This window comes from Scyliorhinus canicula, chromosome 3, assembly GCF_902713615.1.
Source record: "Scyliorhinus canicula chromosome 3, sScyCan1.1, whole genome shotgun sequence".
In the NCBI taxonomy this organism is placed as follows: Eukaryota; Metazoa; Chordata; class Chondrichthyes; order Carcharhiniformes; family Scyliorhinidae; genus Scyliorhinus; species Scyliorhinus canicula.
The window spans coordinates 53,307,652-53,320,499 of NC_052148.1; the positions used below are offsets into that span (position 1 = coordinate 53,307,652).

Consider the following 12,848-nt stretch of genomic DNA (forward strand, 5'->3'; position numbering starts at 1 on the left):
TGTACGATAGCCATGCTCTTTAACTCTGATGCGTTTACAGATCGTATCATGTTGTTCCAATAAAATAAATTGCTTGGCTTGGATTGACTGATTCAACAACCTCCAGTCTCTCCAGAACATACATGCATCAAGAACCAGTAGCAGTGAGGAACTATGTGCGACATCGGATACGTTCAGCAAAGCTCTTCAGCTTTTCCCCCACACTACCAACTGGTGCTCCCTCGGCTATAATGTGCTTTGGAACATCCTGAGGATTTGAAAGGTACTATATAAATCAAAGTATTTTCGCCTGTAACTTACCCATGATGTTGTCTGTTCCGTTGGCAGCGGGTGGTGTGCAGGACGAAGCGCCATAGTGATTTGTGCCACTGCGGTGGAAACTGGACATCGGTGGGAGACTGGCATTGATGTCCGTTGAGGAGTGTGATGGGTAGCTCTGTGATTTATATATTTATTTCCACATAATAAAGACATCAAAGAGGAAAAAATGTATGAATTTCATATAAATGTTACTAACTCTAGATAAGATCAGGTTGTGCTTTTAAACAATTCTAATTTAACATTCTTCTGATGCCCATATTGAATCATAGATCACACAAACATTCACTCCCTCCACCACCGACGCATAGTGGCAGCCATGTGTATCATCTACAAGGTGCACTGCAGGAACTCACCAAGATATTTGAAAAAAATCTACCAAAATATTCCCTCACTCCTGGCCCTGGAATTTGTTTCCTTTTCAGGAATATATCCAATAACTGCTCCTGGCCCCTTAACAGCCTTGGTCCAAACATGGACAAAAGAGCTGAACTCAAAGGGAGGAGAGAGTGACTACAATCAACATCAAGACATAATTTGACCAAGTGTGGCATCAAAGTGTCCCAGAAAAATTGAAGTCAATGAGAATCAGGTGAAAACTCTCTACTAGTTGGACTCATACCCAGCACAAAGAAAGATAGCTGTGATTATTGGAGACCAGTCATCTCAGTCCCAGGACATCGCTGAACGGGTTTCTCAGGGTCGGGTTCTCGGCTCACATATCTTCAACTGCTTCACCAATGACTCCCTCCTTCTTAAGGTCAGAGGTGGAGATGTTTGCAGATGATTGCACATGTTCAGCACCATTTGTCACTCCTCAGATAATGAAGAAGTCTGTGCCCATACACAGCAAAACTTGGACAACATTCAGGCTTGGCTGATATGTGCAGGTATCATTAGCCCCTCAAAAGCCAGACTTTAACCATCTCCAACAAGAGAGAATCTAACCATCACCTCTTTACATTCAATGGCATTAGTGTTTCTGAAGCCGCCCATTATCAACATCTAGAAGGTTACCATTGATCAGAAACTGAGCTGGACAGATCATAGAAATACTGTGCCTACAAGAGCAGATCAGAGGTTGGGAATTCTGGGGTGAGTAACTCACCTCCTGACTTCCCAAAGCCTGTCTGCCTGTCATGGGCTTAATATCCTGGAACTTCGGTGGGACTTTGGCACAAAGACGTGCAGGGTAGGTGGATTGGCCCCTTAATTAGAAAAAATGAATAAAAATCCTGGAACTCCTTTCCTAACAGTCCTGTGGATGTTGCTGCACCAGTTGGACTGCAGTGGTCTCAAGGTGGTGGCGCCGATTCACAAAGGTGTTTCAGAGGATACTGAAAGTGAATTGACAAGTGAGTGTGGGGTTTCAGAGAATCTTATTGGAGACATTTAATAGTAATGTGCAGGGAAAATTGGGTGGAATTATTTTCAAGCATGTGAAACAATACTCCCACTGGCTACAGCAAGTCATAAGTCAGAACAGTAGGTGTTTTTTATTTTTGCAGGGCAGCTTTGTTGCAAATGCAATTATGTTGTTTTTGTATTTGCTAAGGGAATTTGGGCATCGCTGGCTGGGCCCCCATTTATTGCAAATCCCTAATTGCCCTTGAACTGAGTGTATTTCAGAGGACATTTTAAGAGTTAACCATATTCCGGGAGTCATGTAGACCAGACCAGGTAAGGACAGCGGGTTTCGTTCCCCAAAGAACAATTGACAATGGTTTCATGATCATCATCCCATGGTAGGATATGAACCCAGAGCATTACCCTGAGTCTCTGATTTACTAGTCGAATGACAATGCCACTATGCCACCTCTTCCCCTGTGTATGTTACAGAAAGAACAGTGCAGACATTCTTGCGAGAGTAAAGAAGAAGAAATATAAATTCCCCCTGGGGCCAACTTTTCTATCCACTGCAACAAGGTGGCACCCAGGCAGGGTAAGAGGGTAGGAGAGAAGTGAATCAAATGGTGGTGATACAAGTTGGTCTTTATAACATCTGTATATTGTAAGAAGAATGGAAAAGTTGTGGTGGTAAGGGGCTCTGGGAGGGAATGCTTTTTTATTTCAATTGACATAGAGTCAAACCGTAATGCAAAATATTCACCATCTGAAGCCCCATTCCCAATCGCTACATGATTGGATAAGCTCTTGATAAGACAATTACCAAGAAAATCTTCACTAGATTGTTATGTAGTCTTCACTGGATTTCTTTTCCCATTAAAATAACTTTACAGATTTTGTTAATAAAAATAGCAGAGGATGCTAGTTTACATTTCATTTTAGGAATCTCTAAAATCAATGTTCCTGAGCCAAATGGCCTTTTGTTTCCTCTCCTCCATTTGTGTTTTTTTAAGCAGTGTGTTCACCAGGCACAGCGCAGAGATTGAAAACACTAGATTTTTCCACGCCAAACAGCCCACCCAAATAGAAGCCCATGGGTTTACAAAGAAGATAAGAGCTGCATTTGATTTATAAAAATATAAATTAAGCCATTATTTATAATAAATTGTAGAGGAAAAAAAACAATGTGCAGAACTTTTGGACCATTTTTTAAATTAAATGCACATTTTTCTTAATGGCTGTGAGCAGACATTTCCCGGGGTCTGTACAGCAATATGATATGTTCACCATTTTATCACTTTAACACGAAGAATGGACTGGAGTTTTTATTAAACTTTCTTTTTTGTTTTGCCCATAAAGGAGAAGGGTGGGCACCAATGCTGGAAGGCATAAAGGTGTAAAACAGTCGGCAAAAGCGTGAGGCAAGGGTGAAAGCACTGTTCATTTAAATAGTATTTTTTAAAATTTAGAGTACCCAATTATTTTCTTTCCAATTAAAGGGCAAATCGTAATAATCTTTATTATCACAATTAGGTTTGCATTAACTCTACGATGAAGTTACTGTGAAAATCCCCTCGTCGTCACATTCCAGCACCTGTTCAGGTACACTGAGGGAGAATTCAGAATGTCCAAATCACCTAAAAAGCTCGTCTTTCGGGACTTGTGGGAGGAAACAGGAGTACCCGGAGGAAACCCATGCAGACACGGGGAGAATGTGCAGAATCCGCACAGTGACCCAAGCCAGGAACTGAACCCGGAACCCTGGCGCTGTGAGATAACAGTGTTAACCTCTGTGCCACCGTGCTAGCGTGGCTAATCCACCTACGCTGCACATCTTTGGGTTGTGCGGTTGAGACCCACACAGACACGCGGAGAATGTGCAAATTCCACAAGGCCAATGACCCAGGGCTGGGATCGAACCCGAGTCCTCGGCGCCGTGAGGCAGCAGTGCTAACCACTGCACCATTGTGTTGCCCAATGTTACTTATACTTTGATTGTACAAGGAAGGGATAAGTAATGCCAGTAAAAAAATAATTTAAGCACAAGATGTACAGACATATGCCCATTTCTGCATAAATTTATGTCTTAAAAGGAAACTAATTAAAAGTCACAGCCAGTTTGTGTTGTGACTTGTCAGGTTATATGCTATCAAAGAATCACACTGGTTCCAAGCAAATAGATGGCATGATATTTCATATTTTCTATTTTGATCAGGTGGAATTTAAGGGATCATAAATTCTTTAGATTGTCGCGAAAATTCAAGATGTTACCTATTAGGATGAGCTGTGGAGACACTTTCACTGTATTTGAAACAACTTTGTGATGATTTTGAATATTGTAAGTGGAAATATGGATCAGTTACAATGTAGAATACCCTAATTTAAACAAACCCGTCATGGTATGCTGCTTTTAGCTCCCCAATGGATTAATTCATGTATGCATCATGCAGAATAGGAAGGTTGCATTATTTTGTATTTATTCGCGGGATGCGCACACCTCACTGGCAAGGACAGCATTTAGTGCACACCCCTCATTTTCAGGTGGTGATGGTGAGTCACATTCTTGAACCTCTGCAGTCTGGTATAGTTAGACCCACAGTACTGTAAGGATGAGAATTTTGACCCAGTGAAGCTGAAGGAAGAATAATATAGTATCAAGTCAGGGTAACACGCAATTTGGAAGGGTCCCAATGCATCGGTTGCCCTTGTCCTTCCAGGTGGAAGGTACTGGTGGAAAAGCTGTAGCAAGTAGCTACAGGACATCTTGTAGATGGTACACACTACAGCCACTATGGTGGAGTGAGTGAATTATAAGGTGGCGGTTGAGATGCCAATCGAGCGGGGCTGAATGTGCTGGATAATGTTTTGCTTTTTGAGTGTTGTTGAAATTGATCACTGAAGTCTTCCACCAGGAGTACATTCCTTTGGTATTGTCAGCGCTTCTTTCAAGTGGTGTTCAACATGGATGAGTACTAATTCATCAGCTGAAGGAGGGTTGTAGGTGGTCATCAGTAGGAGCCTTGTCCGTGTTTGCCGTGATGCTATAAGTCTTTTTCAGATTTGTAACCAATTTTGAAGACTCCCAAGGCCATTATCTCCTTCCTGCATACCACTGTGCTGCTGCCATTCCTTATCCTGCCAGTGAAATGGGACATACCCAGGGATGGTGATGAGATATTGGCTGAAACATGATTCTGTGAGGAAAATTGCTTCAGGCTGTTGTTTCGTTGGTCCACGGGACAGTTCTCTCAATTTTGGCAGAAGTCCTGAGTTGTTAGGAGGACTTTGCAAGGTTGATTGGGTTGGGTGTGCCTTCTATAAGTCAGGTACCTAGATTGATACCAAGTGATCTGTTCAGTTTTATCTTTATTATCTCTAGCAGTTCGGTATAACAGGGAGGCAGTGGCGTAGTGGTATTTTTGCTGGATTAGTAATCCAGAGAGAGAGAGATCCCCCCCCCCCCTCCAACCCAACCCCGAGTTTGAATCCCACCACGGCAGATGGTGAAATTTGAATTCTGGTATTAAAAGTCTAATGAAAACATTGTTGATTGTCGTTAAAAACCCATCTGGTTCTCCACTGCCCTTTAGAAAATCTGCCATCCCTGAGGTTGTGGTTTACTCTATAAAATTACTCTGAAGTGGCCAATTAGGGATGGGCAATAAATGTTTTCCCAGTCAGCGACACCCACATCCACTGAATGAATACATAAAACTGAGTGGCTTGTTAAGCCATTTTGGAGGGAAGTTAAGAGTCACAACCACATTGCTCGGGCAGACAGGGTGAGAACAGCAGTACTTTCATGGGTCAGAATTCTCCGACACCCCCTCAGGGTCGGAAATCGCCCGGGGCCGGCGTAAATCCCGCCCCCGCCATGGCCGGAATTCTCAGTCACCTGGGAATCGGCGGGAGCTGGAATGGTGCCCCGGCAATCGGCGCGCCCCCCGCGGCGATTCTCCGGCCCGCGATGGGCCGAAGTCCCGCCGCTGACAGGCCAATCCCGCCGACGTGGTTTCAACCACCTCTGGTGGCGGCGGGATAGGCAGTGTGAGCGGGAACCCCGGGGTCCTGGGGGGGGCATGGGGCGATCGGACCCCGGGGGGGTGCCCCATCGTGGCCTGGTCCGCGATCGGGGCCCACTGATCGGCGGGCGGGCCAGTGCCGTGGGGGCACTCTTTTTCTTCCGCCACCGCCACGGCCTCCACCATGGCGGATGCGGAAGAGAACCCCCCTACCGCGCATGCTCCGGTGGTGACGTCAGCGGCCGCTGACGCACCAGCGCATGCGCGAACCGGCGAAGGCCTTTCGACCAGCCCCGACGCCGGGCATCAAAGGCCGTTGGTGCCGGTTTTGGCACCAGTCGGCGTGGCGCCAACCACTCCGGCACGGGCCTAGTCCCTAAAGGTGCGGAGAATTCCGCACCTTTGGGGAGGTCCGACGCCGGAGTGGTTGGCGCCACTCCGCTACGCCGGGACCCCCCGCCCCGCCGGGTAGGGGAATATCCCGGCCATGGTCATCATTGCTGAGACTATTTTTAATTGAATTAAAATTTACTAGTTCTCATGGTTGGATTTCAACCTGCGTCCCTGGAGCACGGTGGGCAAATAGCTCTCAACGTGTGGGATTTTCTGCACCCCCAGTGGTGTGTTTTACAGCCACCGCCCGGCAGTGGGAAATTCCCGTAGTTCACACCCTCTCTGTGGCAGGGGTGGGTTGGGGAGGTGATCGCGCCATCAGTGGGACGGAACGATTCTGCCAGCGGAAATGGCCGGAAATTCCCGCCCCTAGGCTCACACAAAGATCGGATCCTTGGGAAAATACCCTCAATGTGGCATGAGTCAGTTCCTTCAGGGCACGAGGGATAAGGAAAGCAACGTACAAAAGAAAAGAAAAATAAATTGTATTTTTAAAATCCACTAAAATAAGAATTAAAATTGCTTTCAGTACATAACAGCTCATATGCAGCTTAAAGTAAGAAATTACGGAATAGAAACATTCCAATCTGAACTAAACACAACTTCTGATTCATGAATAAGAATGCTGAGGCAAACAAGTTAGCTTGACAACACAAACAAATAATGCCAGTAAGCTGCCAGCAGATAAGATGTCACTATTACCAGGCGATCGTGTGGATGGAGACTGCAGTAACTGCTGGATTGTGGGACATGGGAGGAGTTTCCCAGCATGCCTCCATAACCGGACTGATTCATTCCGCCAGAGGAAGTCCATGGATCAGAGTTGTGATGCCCATCTGGAAAGAAAGGTCAGATTACATCGACTCCCTCAGAAAAGAACAAGGCCCACAGAAACATTCTTAATTGAGCATTCCTGCTGATTACTTGATTGCAACTATTTGGTTGGTAATGAACCCTTAATTAAAATGTGCCATTAGTTTGGAACTGCAGGATGACCTCTCAGCAACATTCATCTGTGGAATTCTTAATTTAAAACAAACGAAAGGAGAAAAAAAAGCTAAGTCTCAGCCAAATGAGTAATAGGAATAATCACAAAGAAATAAAGTTGGCATTGCAGGTACAATCGTTCAGTCAAAGGTTCAAGTTAATTCATCTGATCAATACCAATCTGGCTGGTAATGGAAGAGCTGCAGCTGGAAATGGGAGGGAACATGCACAACTAAATGCACACACAAACTTAGGCCAGAGTCCCAAACCTTTTGCGTACATTTAATTTTGAGGCTGGCTATCGCATGATCCTAAAACAAAAATGTTAAACTTAATTTTGCACCACACCCCATTGAACCTCTACCCAACCTTTTATGACGAGGCATTGATGATTGTGCCTTTAGCTGTCTCGGCCCTGAGCTCTTTGATTCTCTCACTTCTACCTCTCTTTCTATCCTTTTGTCGTTCCTTAAAACAAACCTCTCTGACCAAGCTCGTGGTTACTAGACCCGATACTTCTTCATGTGACAAGTGTCAAATTTTATCTGATCGTGCTCTTGTGACACACCTTGGAGTATTCTAACTTACAGTGAAGGTATTGCATAAGTTGATGTTGTCAACTGAAGTAAGTTTTTCAGTTTCGTTTTAACACTTTTGTATGAACTAACAGAATAAGCATGAAAATTCAAACATTGTAATGGTGAGGAAATTGAATAGTTTTCAAAAGAGATTTCTCCGTCTTGCCTCGGATTTTATAAAAAGAAAGGTCAAGCAAATAACCCTCCTCATTCAGGGATGGACATATTACTAACCTTATTTCCCACTCCTAGGGTAGGATTTCCCATCCCTTCTCATCAGCGGGATCTTCCAGTCTCACCGAGGTTGAACACCATGAACCCCACGCAAATGGCCATAGACTTCGGCGGAACCGGAAGATCCGGCTGGTGGTCAAAGGTGAGCCACCTTCTCTGCGGGAGGTTGGATTCTCTGGGTGGAACTCTACGGACATCAACAAATTGCTGTGCCAGAAATATTTCAGATTGCAATCTGGACTAACCCTCGATTCCATTCAGAAGGCATCTGAGATGACAGCACCCATGCTTCCCCAAATGGCGCTGTGAACAGCATGTATGCTGAGCACGCTAGGGATTAGTGGCCGGGTTTTCCCACTGGAGGTGGGAATTGGGAGGCATTCAATTCCGGGTCACAAACTGGCCTCGAGTGTCTGCCATGCTGAGCAGTCTTCACGGGCTTGGGTATTGATGGCTCTAGAGATGGGTCCTCCACCTAATTAATGGCCAAGGGGGTGGAAATGGAGTTGGGACACACCAGAGAGGTGGGGGCCACATTCTGGCCCAAGCCGTCAGCCACTGCTTTGCTGCTGTCTGAGTGAGATTAAAAATATGAGAGGATCTCCATGTTCAAAGTGCAAATTGAAAGAGAGTCCAGGTTAGGATAGAAAAGGTTTTTTTGGTTTAGGGTTAGGGCTTTTATCCAAACTTACAGATTTTTAATTTGACAAAAGTGTTTCAGCACTGGTGCGTTTTCTGCCAGGCTTCAGCTGGTCGGCTTTGGATAATGCCCTCATAAAAGTCTTGGGAGTTCAGAAGGTGAGCACTTAGCGAGCTCCTTAATGACCTCAATCCACCCTAATTAATGAGGTAGGTGACTTATATTTTGTTTTAGCAACCACCTCCTTCCATTTTGGTTCAGAATGGGAAAATCCAGACCTAAATTCTACTGGTGACAGCCTGGTCCCCATAGACTTCCCAAATTTAAAATCAGTAATATTAGTGTTTGTCTGATGAGTTGAGACACAATACAGCACTGTTCTACACTAGATCCTCACTAGATACAAGGGCGGTACCGGGGGACTGGAAAAATGCGAATGTAGTTGCATTTAAAAAGGGATCGAAGGAAATGGCAAACACTAGGCCAGTTCGTCTCACGTATGTGGTGGGCAAAGAGATTGGATTACCTGTCATGTACAAAGGCATAGACTAGTCAGTGTTGGTCAGCATGGATTTTTAAAGGAAGGTTTTGTCTCAGAAATTTGATTGAATTCATTGAGGAAGTGACAAGAGGGGTTGATGAAGGTAGTGTACTAGATGCACTAGAAGTGTACGTGGATATTAGCAAGACGTTTGACAAGGTCTAACGTGGCAGATTAGTCAAAAGAGTAAAAGCCCATGGGATACAGGGGAATATGGCAAACTGGATAAAAAATTAGCTTGGTGCAGAAACAAGGGTAAAGACCGATGGATGCCCTTGCGAATGCAAATTGGTTTCCAGTGGCATTCCACAGGACTTGGTGTTGGGACTTTTACTGTTTATGTTATATATTAATGATTTGGACGTGAACGTGGGGGGCACAATTGGGAAATTTTCAGTTGACACAAAGATTGGCCGAGTAGTGGATAGTATAGAGCAGGCATTTTCAAAGTGGGGGGTCACGACCCGTGGGTGGGTCGCGGGCGGGTGTCGGGATTGTCGCAGAACCATCCATCACGGTGTTCCCAATCGCGGGGCTTCACTCAACAGCCGCAGCAGCCAGCTTTTAACAATGCCGGCTGCGAGCAGCTTTAAAAATGGCGGCCGCGACCAGCTTAAAAAAATGCGGTGCACTGCGCATGGGTGCCCACTCATCAGTGCGCATGCGCGGAGCCCAGCATGAAGCACCGCCTCCTCCTGACATCAGCCTGTTGACCCAGGAGAAGACTGTTTTTAAAATTCAATGTAATCTTGCCTGAAGCGAGGCAGAGAGCAGGTCATGCACCCTGAATGCTGACATCATGTTCTTTGGGTGCAATTGCCCATTTTACTCCATTTTGTCAGTAGCAAACAAGTAAATGGGGACCAAGCAGGCTCACCTCTCGCATTAAAGCTAAGAGAAAATTTGTGGGTCGTGAAGGTCGGTCGCTGTTGGTCCTGAAGGTTGGCCGGTTGGTAAAAATGGGACCCCAGAAAAAAAGTTTGAAAGACACTGGTATAGAGGATAGCTTTAATCTCCAAAATGATATAGATGGGTTGGTGGAGTGGGCGGTAAAATGGCATATGGATTTTAACATAGAGAAGTGTGAGGTCATGCATTTTGGAAGGTCAAACAGTTATATGGAGTACACAATAAATGGGAATATACTAAGAGGAGTAGATAAAGTGAGAGATCTTGGTGGACTAGTACACAGGTCCCTGAAGGCAGCAATTCAAGAAGTTGTAAAGAAGGCATATGGACTGCTCTCCTTCATTGGCAGAGGTATAGAATATAATAATAAAGATATAATGTTGGAATTGTATAAAACACTGATCAGGCCACAATTGGAGTATTGTGTGTGGTTCTGGTCACCACATTACAGGAAGTACCTTATTGCTCTGGACAGAGTGCAGAGGAGATTTACAAGAATGTTGCCAGGGCTAGAAAAGTGTAGCTATGAAGAGAGATTGGATAGGTTGGGGTTATTTTCCTTGGAACAAAGAAGGCTGAGGGGTGACTTGATTAAGGTGTACAAAACTATGAGGGGAAGAGATAGAGTGGACAGTATAAAATTGTTTCCCCTGGTGGAGAATTCTAGAACCATGGAACAGAAATTCAAGATACGTGGCAAAAGGTGTAGAGGGGGCATGAGGAAGAACATTTTTACACAGAGGGTAGTCTGGAATTCGCTGCCTGAGTTGGTGATGGAGGCAGAGACCCTAAACTCTTTGAAAACGTACCTGGACTTGCACCTTAAGTGCTTTAAGCTACGTGGCTATGAGCCTGATACAGAAATGTGAGATTAGAAAGGGTACCAGGGTGTCTTCAGGCTAGTATTGACAAGATGGGCCAAATGGTCTCCTTCTACGCTGTAACATTTTTATGGTCCCTTGATTCTAAGTAGGAGTGCAATGTTGCATGGCTCATTCACATCTTGTTTTGGGTAGCTGGATGCGGTTGAGGGAGTGGGAAAGGATTAAGAAGCATAAGTGTTTAAATACATCATTGAAGTAATTTTCTTTCCCTGAAATTCATTCAATTGTATTAAGTAAAAGCCAAAAGCCAAGGTGTTTTTGTTTTCATAAATGACTGCACTGGCTAACATCCACTTACCCTGCATAAAGAATGAACTAGGAAATGTGCTATTTGGTGGCTTGGAGGAAGCATAGCCAGGCGAATCCCTGTTATAATCGGCAGTGCTTGCTGATGGGGCATACACCTGCAAAAAAGCACAATTTTCACCTACTGTTATATAAATATAAAATACAAAGTGAGGTTTCAATAAATAATGGCATGACAAGTACGAGGATATTTAAAAATCAGCTCTTAAATGTAAAAAGGACTTCTAGTGACGAGTGCGAAATGTTAAGAGATGTGTGGGAATCGCACAGAGTATTTTACTTGTTGCATCCGAACTCTTTGCTCCCCATACTAAATGTGCAGTAGTTTCCTCGTACAAGCCCTCTGGTTCATTGTTGCGACATGCCTAGCTGCTTCAACTTTGCAACCAGGCAAATAAAATCAAATAAAAATGGCGGCACTGGAAGTGCGTGATCAACTTGAAGAAAAGGTAGGATACCATTTTTTTTATTGGACCCTTGATCAGAACCGTCCACAGTCAGAATCGCAGTCCCTTTACAGGACGAACCAAAATGAAGAAAGGAGAGAGAGAGAGAGGGCATGGTGTTGAGGTAGCCGTACGAGTACAGTACGTGACATGAAATGCAAACCTGTCTTTCACCTTCAGAGGTTGAATGACCTGCTGAGCTTTGCTGGTTATCTCAGTACAGAAACTGTACTTTTCGAATGTAAAGGCAACAAATCATGCATGAGAAATTTAAAAGTTTTATAGCGTATTCGGGCGTTCAGGGCACATTGACAAATAGCTCGCGATCAATTACTGATCAGCTGAAAATGCTGATTGGATTCGTTTCTGAACCCTCCTGAAAATGCAGCAACTTATTCAGTGTAAACTAACGGGATTATCTCATGCCACCCTCCAGGCACTAATGTCTCAATTTATTCGTAAAACACATTACCTCAATAAAAAACAAAGATCAAAGCAAAGTACAGCACAGGAACAGGCCCTTCGGCTCTCCAAGCCTGTGCCGACCATACTGCCCGACTAAACTAAAATCTTCCACACTTCCTGTGTCTGTATCTCTCTATTCCCATCCTATTCATGTATTTGCCGATGCCCCTTAAATGTCACTATCGTCCTTGCTTCCACCACCTCCTCCGGCAGTGAGTTCCAGGCACCCACTACCCTTTGTGTAAAAAAAACTTGCCTCGTACATCTCCTCTATAACTTGTCCCTCGCACCTTAAACCTATGCCCCTCTACCCTGCGAAAAAGCCTCTGACTATCCACTCTGTCTATGCCCCTCATAATTTCATAGACCTCTATCAGGTCGCCCCTCAACCTCGTCGTTCCAGTGAGAACAAACTGAGTTTATTCAACCACTCCTCATATCTAATGCCCTCCATATCAGGCAACATTCTGGTAAATCTCTTCTGCACCCTCTCTAAAGCCTCCACATCCTTCTGGTAGTGTGATGACCAGAATTGAACACTATACTCCAAATGTGGCCTAACTAAGGTTCTATACAGCTGCAACATGACTTGCCAATTCTTATATTCAATGCCCCAGCCAACGAAGGCAAGCATGCCATATGCCTTCTTGACAACCTTCTCCACCTGTATTGCCCCTTTCAGTGTACTGTGGACCTGTACACCAAGATTTCTTTGACTGTCAATACTCTTGAGGGTTTTACCATTCACTGTATGTTCCCTACCTGCATTAGACCTTCC

At 44.6% G+C, this 12,848-nt stretch overlaps 1 protein-coding gene across 23 annotated transcripts in view; it reads right to left on the reverse strand.

The window, feature by feature from the left end:
* The window catches only part of LOC119962658 (transcription factor 4-like), a 679,430-nt gene that overhangs the window by 92,050 nt on the left and 574,532 nt on the right, over positions 1–12,848 (reverse strand). For all 23 annotated transcript variants that reach the window (XM_038790553.1, XM_038790536.1, XM_038790535.1 and 20 more), the window contains 3 exons: positions 11,152–11,257; positions 6,783–6,916; positions 301–436 (listed from right to left, as the gene is read on the reverse strand). In XM_038790553.1, coding sequence (XP_038646481.1) covers positions 301–436; positions 6,783–6,916; positions 11,152–11,257 — 376 coding nt within the window. The remainder of the gene's footprint in view (positions 1–300; positions 437–6,782; positions 6,917–11,151; positions 11,258–12,848) is intronic.